Raw genomic sequence first — 16,915 nt, forward strand, 5'->3', positions numbered from 1 at the left:
AATTTTTATTTATTTATATTTATTTTTGGCTGCGTTGGGTCTTCGCTTCTGTGCGAGGGCTCTCTGTAGTTGCGGCAAGCGGGGGCCACTCCTCATCGCGGTGCGCGGGTCTCTCACTGTCGCGGCCTCTCGTTGCAGAGCACAAGCTCCAGACGCGCAGGCTCAGCAGCTGTGGCTCACAGGCCCAGTTGCTCCACGGCATGTGGGATCTTCCCAGACCAGGGCTCGAACCCGTGTCCCCTGCATCGGCAGGCAGATTCCCAACCGCTGCGCCACCAGGGAAGCCCCCTTTTTTTTTTTTTAATTGGAGTATAGTTGATATACAATGTTGTGTTAGCTTTGGGTGCACAGCAAAGCAAATCACCATACATATACTTATATGCACTCTTTTTTAGATTCTCTTCCCATACAGGTCACCACAGAGCATTGAGTAGAGTTCCCTGTGCTACACAGCAGCAGGTCCTTGTTAGCTATCCATTCTATACATAGTAGTGCAGGTTCACCATTTCTTTTCTATTTTTTTCTTTTTAATTTAAAAAAAAAATTTATTTATTTAATTAATTTTTTTTGCTGTGTTAGGTCTTCGTTGCTGCGCACGGGCTTTCTCTAGTTGCAGTGAGTGGGGGCTACTCTTCGTTGAGGTGCCCAGGCCTCTCATTGTGGTGGCGTCTCTTGTTGTGGATCACGGGCTCTAGGCGTGCGGGCTTCCGTAGTTGTGGCGTGTGGGTTCAGTAGTTGTGGCTCGCAGGTGCAGTAGTTGTGGCGCACGGGCTTAGTTGCTCCATGGCATGTGAGATCTTCCCGGACCAGGCCTCGAACCCATGTCCCCTGCATTGGCAGGCAGATTCTTAACCACTGCACCACCAGGGAAGCCCCAGGTTCACCATTTCTTGAGTGAGCTGTAGTTGTTTGTTTTGCAAAGATTTTGTCCATTTCATTTAACTTGACAAATTTATTTCAATAAAGTTGTTCATTTAACTTACCAAATTTATTTCAATAAAGTTGTTCAGGGTCGCAGTGGATAAGACTCCACACTCCCAATGCAGGGGGCCTGGGTTCGATCCCTAGTCAGGGAACTAGATCCCACATGCATGCTGCAACTAAGAGTTGGCATGCCACAACTAAGGAGCCTGCCTGCTGCAACTAAGACCCGGCACAACCAAATAAATAAATAAATATTTTTTAAAAAGTTAAAAAAAAAAAAAGTTGTTCATAACACTTTATTATTATTCTTTTCATATCTTTACACTCTATAATGATGCTCCTCTTTCATTCCTGATATTGCTAATTTGTGTCTTCTCTTTTTTCCCTGATGAGTCTGGCTAGAAATTTATCAGTTTTATTGATCTTTTCTAAGAATCAGCTTTTAATTCCATTGGTTTTGTTTGCTGTTTTATTGATTTCAGCTGTCTTATTATTTATTTCTTTCTCCTTGCTTTTGGATTTAATTTGCTCTTCTTTTTCTAGTTTCTTACTAGAAACTAGTTTCTAGTTTCTTTCATTGATTTTAGGCCTTTCTTCTTTTCTAACATAAGCATTAAAGCTATACATTGGGAATTCTGTGGCGGTTCAGTGTTAGGACTTGGTGCTTTCACTGCTGGGGCCTGGGTTCAATCCCTGGTCGGGAAACTAAGATCCTGCAAGCCATGCAACACAGCCAAAAAAAAAAAAAAAAAAAAAAAACTATACATTTTCTTCTTGGCATTGCTTTATCTGCATGTTTTAATGTTATGTTTTCAATTCCATGAAGGTCAAATATTTTCAGATTTCTCTAGTGATTTCTTCTTTGGCCCATGTATAATTTAGAAGTGTGTTGTTTAATTTCCAAATATTTGGGGATGTTTCAGATATCTTTCTGTTATTGATTTCTAGTTGAATTCTGCTGTGATCAAAGTATGTAGTTGGTCCTTATTATTTGAGGTTCCCTGTCTGTGAATTTGCCTACTCACTAACATGTGTCATAACCCCAAAAGTAATACTCGTGGTTCTTTTGCAGTCATTCATGGACACGTACAGAGTGGCAAAAGATTCAAGTCTCCCAACGCACATGTTCCCAGCTGAAGTCAAACAAGGCACTGTCTGCCTTCTCATTTCAGCTTTTATAAAACCAACCAAGTGTCCTTTCCATGGTTTATTTACTGCCACGTTTTCCTCATTTTGTGCTTTTTGTTTGTGATTTTGCTGTTTAATATAGTGAGAGCTAGGAGTGGAAAAGAATTGAGTCAGAGTGAGGGAAAATGTCTTTAAGGTTTCTCTTTACTCCCCCAGTAAGGAGGCCTTAGCAGAGGTACCTGAAGAAGACCTCGGTTGAAGGTCCCATATAAAGAGACTTAGGAATGAAGGCACATGGGCTCGGAATGAAAATGTGTGTAAGAGCATAGCCAGTCAGGGAGACCTGAGTCATTGACTGCAACTCCCATTAAAGACTGCAGTGCGTTGGCTGGGCACCAAGTCTGGTATGGGAAGGACAGCTTTCTCCATGAGGCCTGCGAGGCCTGTAATTGCCTATGCTTGGACCTGAAATATCACATAGGTTTTTGGCTAGGGGCTGGACCCCTCAATTTCTGCAAATAGTCATGTGGCCATAACAGGTATTTATAATTACCTATTTCTACTACTCATTCCATATTTCCTTTGCCCTTAGGAAGTACATCAGCTGGTCATGGTTCTTTGTCTGGTAGGGTGACCTTCATTCCTAAAAGGTCTGGGCCACTAGCAGTCCTGCATGAATTGGGTTGTTGTAATTTTCCACTAACTAATTGTAGGTCACAGTAGCCCTAAGAGACACCCCAAGAGGTCTCCCATATTTGAGACATACTCTCCCTTACCTTCATTGTAGTAGCAACCCAACTTCCCCTGGTAATCAGGATTAATCACCCCAGCCAGTACAGTAATCCCTTCTCTGCCTGTTTCAGAGGCATGAAGAGCCCAAAGTGGCCAGATGGCAGTCTCATCTTCCAGTTCAGTAGAATCATTGTTATGTCTCCTGATGGACTTTGGAACTAAATCCTCTAGACCAGCAGAACCTAAGGTTGTAGGACAGAAGCACATTTTTTGTTGGTAGATCACTAGGGGTAGTAGCAGAGCCATCTCTATATGTACTTCTGGATTCCTGGACCCGTGAATCCTTGCTATGGAAGAAACGACACCGTATATTGGAGGTTGATTTAGAGCCTATACAGGATCCTAGATGATACTGCCCTAGCCTTACAAAGTATTACCACCTACCTAGTGCTCTGAGTCTTTAAAAGTCTATTCCACCATTCTGTCAATCCAACTGCTTCACAGTGATGGGGCACATGGTGAGATCAGTGCATTTCATGAGCATGGCCCATTGCCACACTCCATTTACTGTGAGGTGAGTTGCTTGATCAGAAGCAGTGTTGTGTGGGATACCGTGATGGTGGATAAGGCATTCCATAAGTCCACAAATGGTAGTTTTGGCAGATGCATTGCATGCCAGGAAGGCAAATTCATACCTGCAATAAGTGTCTATTCCAGTAAGAACAGAGTGCTGCCCTTTCCATGACGAAAGCAGTGCAGTGTAGTCAGTCTGCCAGAATGTTGGTCACCTTGGGAGAATCCTGGTATGAGACAATCAGTGTTGGTCTCTGCTGCTGATTGGGCACCGAACAGTGATTGTACCCAGGTTGGCCTTGGTGAGTAGTTGTTGCTAAGCCCACGCACAGCTTCCATCCCTGCCATCATGGCCACTTTGTTCATGAGCCCATTGGGCAGTGACAGGGATGACTGGGGAAAGAGGCTGACTGGTATCCACAGGATGGGTTATCTTTTCCGCTCGATCATTAAAATCCTCTTTGAGATCACCCCTTGTTGACCATTCACATAAAACACAAATATTTTCACATTCTTTGCTGAGTTTTCTCTTTCCCAGTCAGCTGGTCATAGGGAACGTCCATGAGGCCATAGGTGCAGGCTGAGAGAGAGAAAGAGGAGTAAGGGTATTTTGGCCACTTCCTCATGCAGCTTGTACCTTTAGGGTCTGCTCAAGCCCAGTCTCATTTATACCACTTCCATTTGATAATGGAGTGCTGTTGCACACACCCAACTTTATGGCTTAGTGGGTTAGACAACATCCATTTCATGACAGGCAGCTCAGATCACATAGTAACCTGTTGGCCCATGGTTAAGCTTAGAGTCTCCACTAAGGCCCAGTAGGAAGCCAAAAGCTGTTTCTCAGCAGGATAGTAATTATTAACAGAGGATGGTAGGGCTTTGCTCCAAATTCCTAAGGATCTGTACTCCGATTCGCCTATAGGGCCTGCCAACGACTCCAGGCAGCATCTCTGTCTACCACTGATGCTTCAAGCGCCTTCAGGTCTGAATCGTATGGTCTAAAGAGCAGAACAGCTATTCTTGTCCTGAGCCCAACTCAAAACTAGCAGCCTTCGAGTTACTCAGTAAAAGGGCTAGAGTAGCACATCCAAAAAAGATGTTGCCTCCAAAATCCACTAGGTGTGCCTGTTTTTTGTGGTAGGAGGGGCCAGATGCAACAACTTATCCTTCACCTTAGAAGGAATGTCTCAGCATGCCCCATACCACTGGACCCCTAGAAATTTCACTAAGATGGATATGTCTAGAGTAGTTGGTACTTCCAGCTCAGCAGGTCCATTCAGCATAATATCATCAATGTAATGAACTGGCATGGTATCTTGTGGAAGGAAAAGGCAATCAAGGTCCCTGTGGGCTAAATTATGACTTATGGATGTAGAATTGATCACTCCTGAGGTAAGACAGTAAGGGTATATTGCAGGCCTTTCCAGCTGAAAGCAAACTGCTTCTGGTAGTCTTTACTACCAGCTATCAAGGAAAAAAGCACTTTCCAGATCAGCAAATACACAAGAGATAAAAGGAGATGTGTTAACTTGCTCGAGCAATGAAATTGCATCTGGAATACCAGCTGCAGTTGCCGTTACCACCTGATTAAGTTTAGCGTAGTCCACTGTCATTCTGCAGGAGCCATCTGGTTTCTGCACAGGCCAAAAATACGTAAATTGAATGAGGATGCAGTGGGAATCACCACTCCTGCATCTTTCAAGTCCTTAATGGTGGCACCAGTCTCTGTAGTCCCTCCAGGAATGCAGTATTACTTTTATTTTACTATTTTTCTGGGTAGAGGCAGTTTTAGTGGCTTTCACTTGGCCTCTCCCACTATAGTAGTCCTTATTCCACAGGTCAAGGAGCTAGTTGCTGAGGATATCTATTTCAATCATGCATTCTGGAAGTAACCAAAGGATGAGTTCAGGAACCCACTAGGCCCACTGAGATAGAACTGAGCTAATAATCCTTTTATCACATGACCTTATAAACCCCTGCCGTGTCTGGTGGATCACAATAACATTTTGAGTCTTTTGGAATTACTGTCAGTTCCGAGCCAGTGTCCAGTAATCCCCCAAAAGTCTGATTATTTCCCTTTCCTCAAGGTAAATGACCATAGAGTCCCTTTAGGGAAGATTAACAGTATAATTCCCTCAAGGAGCTACAACCTCCCCTTTATTCAAGAGGTTCTGGGTCTTTAAACTGGCTCATTTCTGAGAATTGATGAGGGCGACGACTTTCTCTTTCCTTTCGTTTTTAAACAAAATTTACTTATTTTATTTATTTTTGGCTGCGTTGGGTCTTCGTTGCTGCGCACGGGCTTTGTCTAGTTGTGGGAGTGGGGGCTACTCTTTGTTGCGGTGCTTGGGCTTCTCATTGCGGTGGCTTCCCTTGTTGAGGAGCACGGGCTCTAGGCGTGCGGGCTTCAGTAGATGTGGCTCGCAGGCTCTAGAGTGCAGGCTCAGTAGTTGTGGCGCACGGGCTTAGGTGCTCCGCGGCATGTGGCATCTTCCTGGACCAGGGCTTGAACCCATGTTCCCTGCATTGGCAGGCGGATTCTTAACCACTGTGCCACCAGGGATGTCCAATGACTCTCTTTGGTAATTCACGTTATTCTTACGTTTACTAGACCTAGAATTCTTCTGAATCCAGTGGGCCACCCATCATCTGTTTCTTTCCTAGGAATGCCATGATCAGCTAGCCAACGCCATAGGTCTCCACAAGTCAAACTATTCTGATTACTATTTACTTTGGCTCTGCAATCCATTTTGGTAACCATGCCCCATTTGCTTTCGGCAATTGAGTGTTGCTCCTTGGCCCCTGCCACCCCAGAATCCCATTATCCCCACTGCATTTAGGGATCCTAGTTGATGGTAGCAGTTGCCACTGTAATTTCTGACCTACAGAGAGGAGCAACCACAGAGCTCTTCAAGGATGCTGGGACTCCCCTCCTAAATTGATTTCTCTTGGTTGTGGTGAAAGGCGTGTCCTCTGACCCTTCCAGGGGTGCTGAGCAGGTCCAGCATGATAAATCCACGCTAACGTTCCAGTTTCCTTAAGCCTTTTAATATTTCCTCTACCGTACCACCATGGTTCTGGCATTTCGGCTTCGTTCAGTACTGCTTGTTTTCTATATGTCCCATCTGTTCTTTGTTCCTTTTTTCTTCTTTCTGCTTTCCTCTGGATTAATCTTTTTTTTTTTTTTTTTTTTTGGGCCGTGCCATGTGGCATGGGGGATCTTAGTTCCCCGACCAGGGATTGAACCCATCTGCCCTGCAGTGGAAGCGCAGAGTCCTAAACACGAGACTGCCAGGGAATTCCCCCCGGATTAATCATTTTTTATCTTCACTATTGGACTTTTACTTTGCTTTACCCTTTTAATGGTTGCTCTAGGGTTTACAGCATACATCTTTTTTTTTTTTAATTTATTTATTTTTATTTATTTATTTTTGGCTGCGTTGGGTCTTTGTTGTTGCGCGCGAGCTTGGGGCTACTGTTGTGGCTAGCGGGGGCTACTGTTCGTTGCAGTGCTCTGGCTTCTCATTGGGGTGGCTTCTCTTGTTGCAGAGCATGGGCTTCATTAGTTGTGGCACACGGGCTCAGTAGTTGTGGCTCGCGGGCTCTAGAGCGCAGGCTCAGTAGTTGTGGCACATGGGCTTAGCTGCTCCGCGGCATGTGGGATCTTCCCGGACCAGGGCTTGAACCCATATCCCCTGCGTTGGCAGGCGGATTCTTAACCACTGTGCCACCAGGGAAGTCCAGTATACATCTTTAACATGTAATCTCTCTTGATATATCATTTCACATGTAAGGTAGGAACCTTAAAAGGGTATACTTTCATTTCCCCCCATTCTGTTGCTATTCTTGTTATACTTCTGCATGTATTATACATTCCTTAGCATATTACTATTTTTGTTTTAAACAATTATCTTTTAAAGAGATTTAAAAAATGAGACAAGATTCTTTTCTGTTTACTCATATATTTATCATTTTTGGTGCTCTTTATTCTTTGTACAGATCCAAGTTCCCATCTGGCTTGATTTTCCTCCAACCTGAAGAACTTCCTTTAACATGCTCTATAGTGTAGGTCAGTGTAGTGTAGTGTAGGCAGTTAATTCTCTCACTTTTTGATTTGTTTGAAAAAGTCTTCATTTTCGAAAGGTATTTTTGATAGGTATAGAATCCCAGATTTCCATTGTTTTCCTTTTGGTACTTTATAGATATCTACATTGTGTTGTCACTTGCATAATTTCTGAGGAAAAGTCTGTTGTCATTTTTTATCTTTGGTCATCCGTATATAATGTGTCTTCTCCACTCCTACCCCAATCCTCCCCAAACTGCTCTCAGGTTTTCCCTTTATTACTGATTTTAGCAATTTATTTATGATGTGCCTTGGTGTGTGTGTGTGTGTTTTAAATGTTTGCTGTGCATGGGATTCATTGAGCTTCTTAGATAGTGGGCTTGGAGTTTTCATCAAAATTGGAAACTTTTTGGCTGTTTCTTTAAATATTTTTCCATCTCCCCTACTGCTTTTCTTTTCTTTGTTGTTGTTGTTGTTCAGGGTGATTTTTTTTTAATTTTTATTTTATATTGGAATATAGTTGATTAACAATGTTGTGTTAGTTTCAGGTATACAGCAAAGTGATTCAGTTATACATATACATGTATCTATTCTTTTTCAAATTCTTTTCCCATTTAGGTTATTACAGAATATTGAGCAAGGTTCCATGTGCTATACAGTAGGTCCTTGTTGGTTATCTATTTTAAATATAGCAGTGTGTACATGTCAATCCCAAACTCCTCATCTATCCCTCCCACCCTCCCATCCCCGCTGGTAACCATAAGTTCATTCTCTATATCTGTGAGTCTGTTTCTGTTTTGTAAATAAGTTCATTTGTATCAAATTTTTTTTTTTTAGATTCTGAATACAAGCAATATCATATGATACTTGTCTTTCCCTGATTTACTTCATTTAGTGTGATAATCTCCAGGTCCACCCATGTTGTTGCAAATGACATTATTTCCTTCTTTTAAATGGCTAAGTAATATTCCATTGTATATATGTACCACATCTTCTTTATCCATTCATCTGTCAATGGACATTTAGGCTGCTTCCATGTCTTGGCTATTATAAACAGTGCTGTGGTGAACACTGGGGGTGCATGTATCTTTTGAACCATGGTTTTCTCTGGATATATGCCCAGGAATGGGATTGCTGGATCATATGGTAACTCTATTTTTAGTTTTTTAAGGAACCTCCATACTGTTCTCCATAGTGGCTGTACCAATTTACGTTCCCGCCAACAGTGTAGGAGGGTTCCCTTTTCTCCACACCCTCTCCAGCATTTATTGTTTGTAGATTTTTTGATGATGGCCATTCTGCTTGGTGTGAGATGATATTTCATTGTAGTCGTGATTTGCATTTCTCTAATAATTAGCTATGTTGAGCATCTTTTCATGTGCCTCTTGGCCATCTGTATGTCTTCTTTGGAGGAATGTCTATTTAGGTCTTCTGCCCATTTTTTGATTGGGTTGTTTGGTTTTTTGATATTGAGCCGCATGAGCTGTTAGTAAATTTTGGAGATTAATCCCTTGTCGGTCACATCATTTGCAAATATTTTCTCCCATTCTGTGGGTTTTTTCGTTTTGTTTATGGTTTCTTTTTCTGTGCAAAAGTTTTTGAGTTTGATTAGGTCCCATCTGTTTATTTTTGTTTTTATTTCCATTAGTCTAGGAGATGGATCGGAAAAGATATTACTGTGATTTATGTAAAAGAGTGTTCTGCCTATGTTTTACTCTAAGTTTTATAGTATCCAGTCTTACATTTGGGTCTTTTATCCATTTTGAGTTTATTTTTGTGTATGGTGTTAAAGAGTGTTCTAATTTCATTTTTTTTACATGTAACTGTCCAGTTTCCCCGGCACCATTTGTTGAAGAGACTGTCTTTCCACCATTGTATAGTCTTGCATCCTTTGTAGTACATTAATTGACCATGGGTGCGTGGGTTTATTTCTGGGCTTTCTATCCTGTTCTATTGATCTATATTTCTATTTTTGTGCCAGAACCATACTATTTTGATGATTATAGCTTTGTAGTATGGTCTGAAGTTAGGGAGCCTGATTCCTCCAGCTCTGTTTTTCTTTCTCAAGATTGCTTTGGCTATTTGGGGTCTTTTGTGTCTCCATACAAATTGTAAGATTTTTTTGTTGTAGTTCTGTGAAAATTTGATAGGGATTGCATTGAATCTGTAGATTGCCTTGGGTAGTATAGTCATTTTGACAGTACTGATTCTTCCTATCCAAGAACATGGTATATCTTCCCATCTGTTTGTGTCATCTTTGATTTCTTTCATCAGTGTCTTATAGTTTTCAGAGTACAAGTCTTTTGTCTCCTTAGTCCCCTACCCCTTTCCTGAGACTTCAGTCTCACACATTTTAGATCACTTGATATTGTCCCAAAATGAAGCTCTGTTTTTCTTTTTCAGTCTGTTTATATTTCTCTTGCCATGTATTCAAGTTTCCTGATCTTTTTTTCTTCACAGTATAATTTGCTATTAATCCAATTGCCTATATTTTTTGTTTCAGGTACTGTTTTTTTCTCATATTTAGAAGTAATATTTGAGTCACTGTTACATCTTCAATTTCTCTTCATTATGTTTCTGTTTTCCTCTGCCTTCTTTAACATATGGCATGAATTTACAGTAACCTTCCTAACATTGTGTCTGCTTATCCTATCTTTTCATTTCTGCATCTGTTTCTATCGGTCAGTTTGTCTCCTAGCTTTAGGCCATGTTTTTTCTTGCTTCTTTTCATGCCTTTATGTTGGTTCTTTCCCTGGCCTCAGGTAGTTTCCTTTCATGCATGTGCAGATGATACTTCGCCTGAGTTTCAAGGGGCCCCTCTGTAGATCTCTGGAGCTCTCCTTTTGTGTAGCAACTGCTCTCCAGTATTCTTCCATAATTCCAGCATTACATTATGACTTTTGTGGACCCTGTGCACTTTTGTCATTCAGAAGTTTGGGGCTTAGTTCATTTTCTTCCTCCTCCATGGAGGCTGAAAGTAGGGCAAATGTCTTAAGGGGGAGAATGGTTGCATATTGTTGCAGGCTTCTCCCTCTACTGGGATTTTGTTCCCTACACACCATAAGACGGCACAAGATCGGCTTTTCAACCTCAGCCACCTCTCGCTCCATTGTGGCTCTTACAAGCTTTTGATTGAGAACCTGGTAGGTGTCTGTTTTCATAGCTGTGTGAAAACAGCCTTTGGCTTTTTTGAGTCTTTGTCTCCTGCCTCCAGCAAGTTTGGTATCAGGCTCTGCCTCAAGCGAAAAATCAGGTGCATGTTTTTGGCATGTCCCTCTTTTCTATACAAGTACTGCATGTGCTAAACATTATGACACTGTAAGAGATTTCACTCTAGCTTCCAGCCTCTTGCACCACCTTAGAACTTCACAAATGTTCCATGCGGGAAAACTAGCTTTGCGTTTGGTTTCTTCTAGTACTGACTTGTTGTGTGACCACCAAAAACTCTGATCATTTCACTTTCCCTCAGTAGCATCCTTCTGCTTGAGCCAAGTCCAATCTTCAGCCCACGCCCAAAAGCATCATGTACCCCCAGGAAAGACAATGTCCAGCAATCATCAGTTCACATTGGACAGGCTCTTCCCTCTCTGGAATTCTGTTCATATAACCTTTGTTGCTTCCACAGCTCTCCAGTGTCTTTACAAATGTGATTTTGCAATTGATTTTTTGTTTTCCAGTTTTGCAGCAAGAAAACAGGCCTCATGAGACATAATACATCCTACTCAGAAGTGGAGGCCAGACTTAAATAGGGCTTAAGACTTGTTTTCTACCAGGAGGAGGTTGTTGCACCTTCGCTCAATGTGACTTCTCTTTTTGAGTCCATAGTTCATGACATTGCCACCTACCAGTCTCTAGTCAGACTTAGAAAGCTGCGCTGAAAGTGGGTGCTGGAGCCTTTGGCTTTGGCCTGCCTGGGTTTTGTCTCCCTGGGACTGACCCAAGCCTGATTTACATTCCAGTCTGTTGTGTTCATCTTTACAGGACCAGGAATAAAACCTCCAGAAGAACGGACAATTGAATACCTAGAAGAAGTTGCAATTACTTTTGCTAAAGGACTAGCTGATAAAAAGATCTCTCCAAAGAGAGACAAGGGATTGGTAGAAAGTGAGTGTCATTATTAAAGAACTAAGGCAAAGCTTCTTTCCAGTGAATTTAATTTTATTTTCTATAAATCCGAAATGAGGAAGAGGTAAGTGCATTATTTACTCTTAAGTGTAAAGTCAACCTTAAAGGATGCAATAACTCTGCTCTAGGCTCAAGTCCTGGACCTTACACAGGTTAAAGACATTTTTTTAAAACTTTTTATTTTGGAAAATTCTAAATAATACCAAAATAGAATAATGTAACAGTGTAATAAACACCCATGTACTCAACACCAAGCTTTAATATTTATCAACTAATGTTTAAAGAAGTGCTTAGGTTGAAATTTAGATTGTTTATATCAGAGTAAAGAGCAGTTCTTTCAGATAGCTAGAATCACTGCATTTTTATGGAGTTTACAGAACAAACTAACAAGGGAGGCTGGGCTCTTTCCAGTAAGGATCTAAAAGCATTTTACCTTACAGAATTGACATCGTATGCCATGAGTATTCCATTTGTCAGGCAACAGATTTACAAAAAGGTGGAAGAAAAAGTACGAAAGCAGACCAAAGGCCTTTATCCTGCACCTCTGAAAATAATTGATGTGAGTCTTTACCCCATACTCCCACATTTCTCATGCTTCTTCCCTTTGTCTAGAGCAGTACTCTTTATTGCCATTCAGCACCATGTTTGCCAGTACTAAAGTTCTTCATGCTGCTATCAAAGTACTTACCAAAAATAACACAAGAGCATAGCAAGCTATGAGGATTTATATAAATGGGTATTTGGGGAAAATTAGTGCCAGGCATACTTTTTAGTTGATGAGCTTAAAATTACCAGTTATAAACCAGGAAAGGAACCTATGTCATATCAGTATAACAAAGCCAGTAAAATATTGGACATTAATTAAGAGGTAGTTGAAACAAAATTAATGGCTGTATTCTGTCCTTAGTCAAAACCATTGTCATTACCTAAAATGTCTCATTGACTTTCCATTGCCATAATTATGAAAAAGATGTAATGATATAGAGAAGTTCTGGAAAAGATCAAGGAGGATAATTAAAATGATCACAGAGTTGGAGAAACATCTGTCTAAAGGTAGACTTTAAAATTTATAAAATCTTCAATCTGGAAAGTCCAAGATCAAAGGAGCAATAATTGAAGACAAGATCAATAATCAAAGATTTCAGAATTGGAGAATGAATTAGTCAACAAGTATATTTTGAGCCGAAGACGCCAAAGTATATAAAACATGAAACGTGGTCCCCTACTTCCGTTCACCTCACACAGTCTGGGTTGGGGAGATTAAACCCATATATGTGGTAAGGCAGATGGCAGGATGCAGGCGGTATGCAACTGCATAGGGATAACGCCAGCTAACTGGGACAGAGGAAGATTGCTAAATTCACTGAGGAGGGAATGATCCCTGAAATTGTTAGAGAATACATGATGAGAAAGCAGTGCCAGGTAGGATGGGCATTTTGAGCAAAGTTACAGAAGCTGGAAAGCATGAGGCTCTTCAGGGAACATCAAATCAGATCAGTTTTTGTAGGAGGATAATGCAGTGTCTTCAGAAAGGCAGACCGAAGGTAGATTTTAAAAGGTAGACAGTAATTAATTAAGAAATTTGATCTTTGTCCTATATAGATCATAGAGAACCATTTTCATGGCAGTGAGTAAAAATGGATTAGAAAGAGAGACAAAGTAGAGCAATGAACTAGGAAACTATTCTGGTAATTCAGACTTGAAGTTTGAATAAGACCCCGAAATAGAATAGTAAAAGCAAAAATACGAAGGTAGTAAGAGACTTGCCAAAGAGCGTTAGGAGTTAAGGTTTAGAAGTGTTGAGATTAGGTATTCAGGAAATTCAAGCAACAGTAGTTTAGACAGAGAAGTCAATTAAGGATATAGATTGATTTATTTGTTTTTTTGTTTGTTTTTAATCACCATTAAATTATGGTGATTGAATACAAGGTTATTTCTTTTATACTTGCTATTGTACTTAGGTTAGTACTTACCCCAAATGTTAAATTGAATTTCATGGAGTTCATGATTAATGTGATAAACTAAATGATGTTCCTGAGGAAGAATAAATAGAGGGGGAAATGGGCTGCAAGTGGAACTTTGGGGACCTGCCCACATTTGGAGAACAGGAGAGGAGCTGGAAGAATAATTCAAGCAGGAGGGAAGGGAGTTAAGAGGAAAAGGTAAACCTATTATTGGACTCAGAAAGGGGTGATGACAACTCTTTCTCTAACAAAATAACAGGATTCAAAGGATAAGGAGGTGGAGTTTGAGCTGTGGCACCTCTGTGTTCTTTTCCTATTCTGACTTCTTAATTCTCTTTCCTTCTATTTTATTTCCTTCCATTTTATGCTAGGTTGAGCAGTAGCCTCAGAGATGGAGAATTAAGTCAGTCTTAAGCAATAAGGCACTCAATCCTCTTCTCTTTCTCACTCCAGTCTAGACTTTTGACTTACTCTTTGAAGACTAACAACACTAGCAATTTTTTTCAGCATTACTGTATATCTTGCCAACCCATTCCAACAAGGAACAAGTACTTTATATGTTTTTTAGGTAGTGAAGACTGGGATTGAGCAAGGGAGTGATGCTGGCTATCTCTCTGAATCTCAGGTAAAGTTATTTCCTTTCAGTGTTTTATTATTAGAGACAGAAAAAGCGAGATCCACAATGCTGTGTAAAACTGAAAAAAGGTAAAGTATTCAAAGCCTAGTAAAAAAAATGTTTTCTTCCAGTGGTTGTCATTTCTTACGATTAATCTCAGTGAGCAAGTAGGTGCTAAGAAAACCTTAGTAGTCCCCAGATACTTGAACTTGCTCTCAATAATGAGGGTATAACTAGGAAAAGCAGGGGCAGAGTTAGAATCCTTTCAAAAGGAATCATTTGGACTTTTTGTTCTGTAGTTAGGCTGGTTTTGTTGTGATAAAGTGAGTACATTGATATAAAAATATGGTTCTTACTTGTTAGAGCCTGGAGATAAACCTGTGAAGCCCAGCCTCCCTTTGGTGAATTAGGAAATGAAGGGAAATGTTTTGCACCCACTAAGACAAGAAAACAGAGCAACACACGAACCAACCTCACCCCTTCCACTTCCTAACAAGTTGGTGGTATTGTAGATTTTAGTTGTTTGGGTTGTTTTGAAGTTTTAAGCAATCATTGAAGGATGATTGCTCTTCAATAATAGAATAAAAGATATCTGAAGAGCTCAGGACAAGTTCCAGAGAAAACATTTCTTATACTGGGTTGCTTACTGCAGTGCACTCTGATTAATTCTTTTACATTATCACCAGGTACATATGTACAGAAAGATTGAAGCATATTTCCCAAAATAATTAGCCTGTACACTGTACTCAGTATTTTCTATCTATTCTACTTATCACAACCTGCTAAATTCATGACCACTGATAGATTTCTACCCATGGTTTGAAAATCACTGGTTTATTGAATAGAACCTACTTTGCCAAGATTAGTAGAACATTGTTACAGGTTCTATTCAGACATGAAGGCAACATTATTAGAGGGATTCCTTCTTTTAAGTGCTGTTTGCAACCATGTAATCGTACCAGTAAATTCTAGTAATATTGATGATGGTGATAGCTAACATTGAGGCCCAGTCATTTTACTAGTGTTTTCATTTACTTCCCACAACAATACTGTAAAATAGGTATTGTTTTTCCCATTTTAAGGATGAAGAAAGCTTCACAACTGGGAAATGGCAGGGCCAGGCTTTAAACTCAGTTCTTTCAAATACAGACTCTAAATCTCATGCTCTTTCCCACGAAGTTGAGACTTGTTCTCTGTAAGTGTTAAGGTCCTTTTAAAGTGGTAGATATCACATGGGGCAGCCTGCTACCCTGGAAGGAGAACTGGAGTTGGGAGTCATACTGCCTGGGTTCAAGTTCTGTTTCTGCCCCTTTGAGGCAGTGTGGCTTTGAGCAGGGTCAGATTCTGAGCCTCCTCTTCCCAGTCTTTAAAATGAGAGCAGTGGTTGAGATGATTGGTCCATTTTGGCTCTGACACTCTAATTCCATGAAAAAAGTTACCACAACTTCTGGTGTAGAGAATCTTGAGAGCTCAGTTATATCCAGAACCTTTCAAAGCAGTAGTTGGAAGTGGTACAGATGAGGAGAGTGAAAGAAAGACGCTCAGCAGGAGACCAACTTCAGCAGCTCAGGACCTGAGGCTTTGCATGTGTTACCTCTGCTCTGCAGAGAAACTGACCCGAAAGAATCCACGTCTCCAAGACTGAGAAGTTCTACCTTTTCTTCTTCCCTTTTTCCAGAAATTTGGAGAGCTTGCAATGACCAAAGAATCAAAAGCCTTGATGGGACTTTACCGTGGTCAGACCCTATGCAAGAAGAATAAATTTGGAGCTCCGCAGAAGGAGGTTAAGTAAGTCAGCTCTATGTAGGAAGCCCCTGTGGATTTCAGCACATGCTACTCTTGTCGATGTCTCTGAAGGTCCATAGAGCTAGATTTATGCCTTCAGTCTTGCCCTAAACCTCTTCTGTCCTGAGCACTTTAGATCCCTATTCCTACGAAGGATTTTTTGGCTTTCAGAGTTCTGCCTGTGCTGAGTTTTCTCCTGAGCTCTCTAATGTCTCCTGTACAGGCATTCTTGTCTCACTATTGATGTCCCCTAGAAATATGGTTTAGGTTTCCCCTTCCTAAACCAAATACACACACTATGTGCTGTTTAATGACCTTGTCTCTCCCTGTCACTTGAGATACCATCTCTGGGAACTCACACTTCTCCCTCATTAAAAAAAGTAAAGCCTCATTCTAGTCATTAAAGTCTTGTCCTTCGTTTAGCTTACAGCCTAAGCGTTTGAGAGTCTACTTACCTGTTTCATATCTATTCTCTTCAGCGAGGCTTTCAGTGTTATGCCGCCTAAATAGCTCTTCAGCGTTTTAAGTTTAGTAATGCCCCTAAACTCACCCCCTTGCTCAGTGGTTCTTTTTTTTTTTTTTTTTTTTTTTTTTCCCTTTTAATTAATTTATTTATTTACTTTTGGCTGTGTTGGGTCTTCGTTTCTGTGCGAGGGCTTTCTCCAGTTGCGGCAAGTGGGGGCCACTCTTCATCGCGGTGCGCGGGCCTCTCACTGTCGCGGCCTCTCTTGTTGCGGAGCACAGGCTCCAGACGCGCAGGCTCAGTAGTTGTGGCTCACGGGCCCAGTTGCTCCGCGGCATGTGGGATCTTCCCAGACCAGGGCTCGAACCCGTGTCCCCTGCATTGGCAGGCAAATTCTCAACCACTGCGCCACCAGGGAAGCCCTGCTCAGTGGTTCTTAACCTGGGCAACGTTGCCACCAGGGGACACTTGCCAATCTCTGGAAACATTTTTGGTTGTCACAGCTGGGGAGGGAGGGATGGTACTGGCATCTGGTGGCCAGA

The 16,915-nt window shown here is 41.2% G+C and overlaps 1 protein-coding gene across 1 annotated transcript in view; it reads left to right on the forward strand.

Annotated features, from left to right (window-relative positions):
• HADHA (hydroxyacyl-CoA dehydrogenase trifunctional multienzyme complex subunit alpha) overlaps positions 1-16,915 on the forward strand; it is a 48,314-nt gene that overhangs the window by 16,187 nt on the left and 15,212 nt on the right. Inside the window, exons 8-11 of the mRNA XM_059893439.1 lie at positions 11,402-11,524; positions 11,986-12,104; positions 14,078-14,134; positions 15,804-15,913. Coding sequence (XP_059749422.1) covers positions 11,402-11,524; positions 11,986-12,104; positions 14,078-14,134; positions 15,804-15,913 — 409 coding nt within the window. The remainder of the gene's footprint in view (positions 1-11,401; positions 11,525-11,985; positions 12,105-14,077; positions 14,135-15,803; positions 15,914-16,915) is intronic.

The sequence above is a fragment of the Balaenoptera ricei genome, chromosome 13, assembly GCF_028023285.1.
Source record: "Balaenoptera ricei isolate mBalRic1 chromosome 13, mBalRic1.hap2, whole genome shotgun sequence".
In the NCBI taxonomy this organism is placed as follows: domain Eukaryota; kingdom Metazoa; phylum Chordata; class Mammalia; order Artiodactyla; family Balaenopteridae; genus Balaenoptera; species Balaenoptera ricei.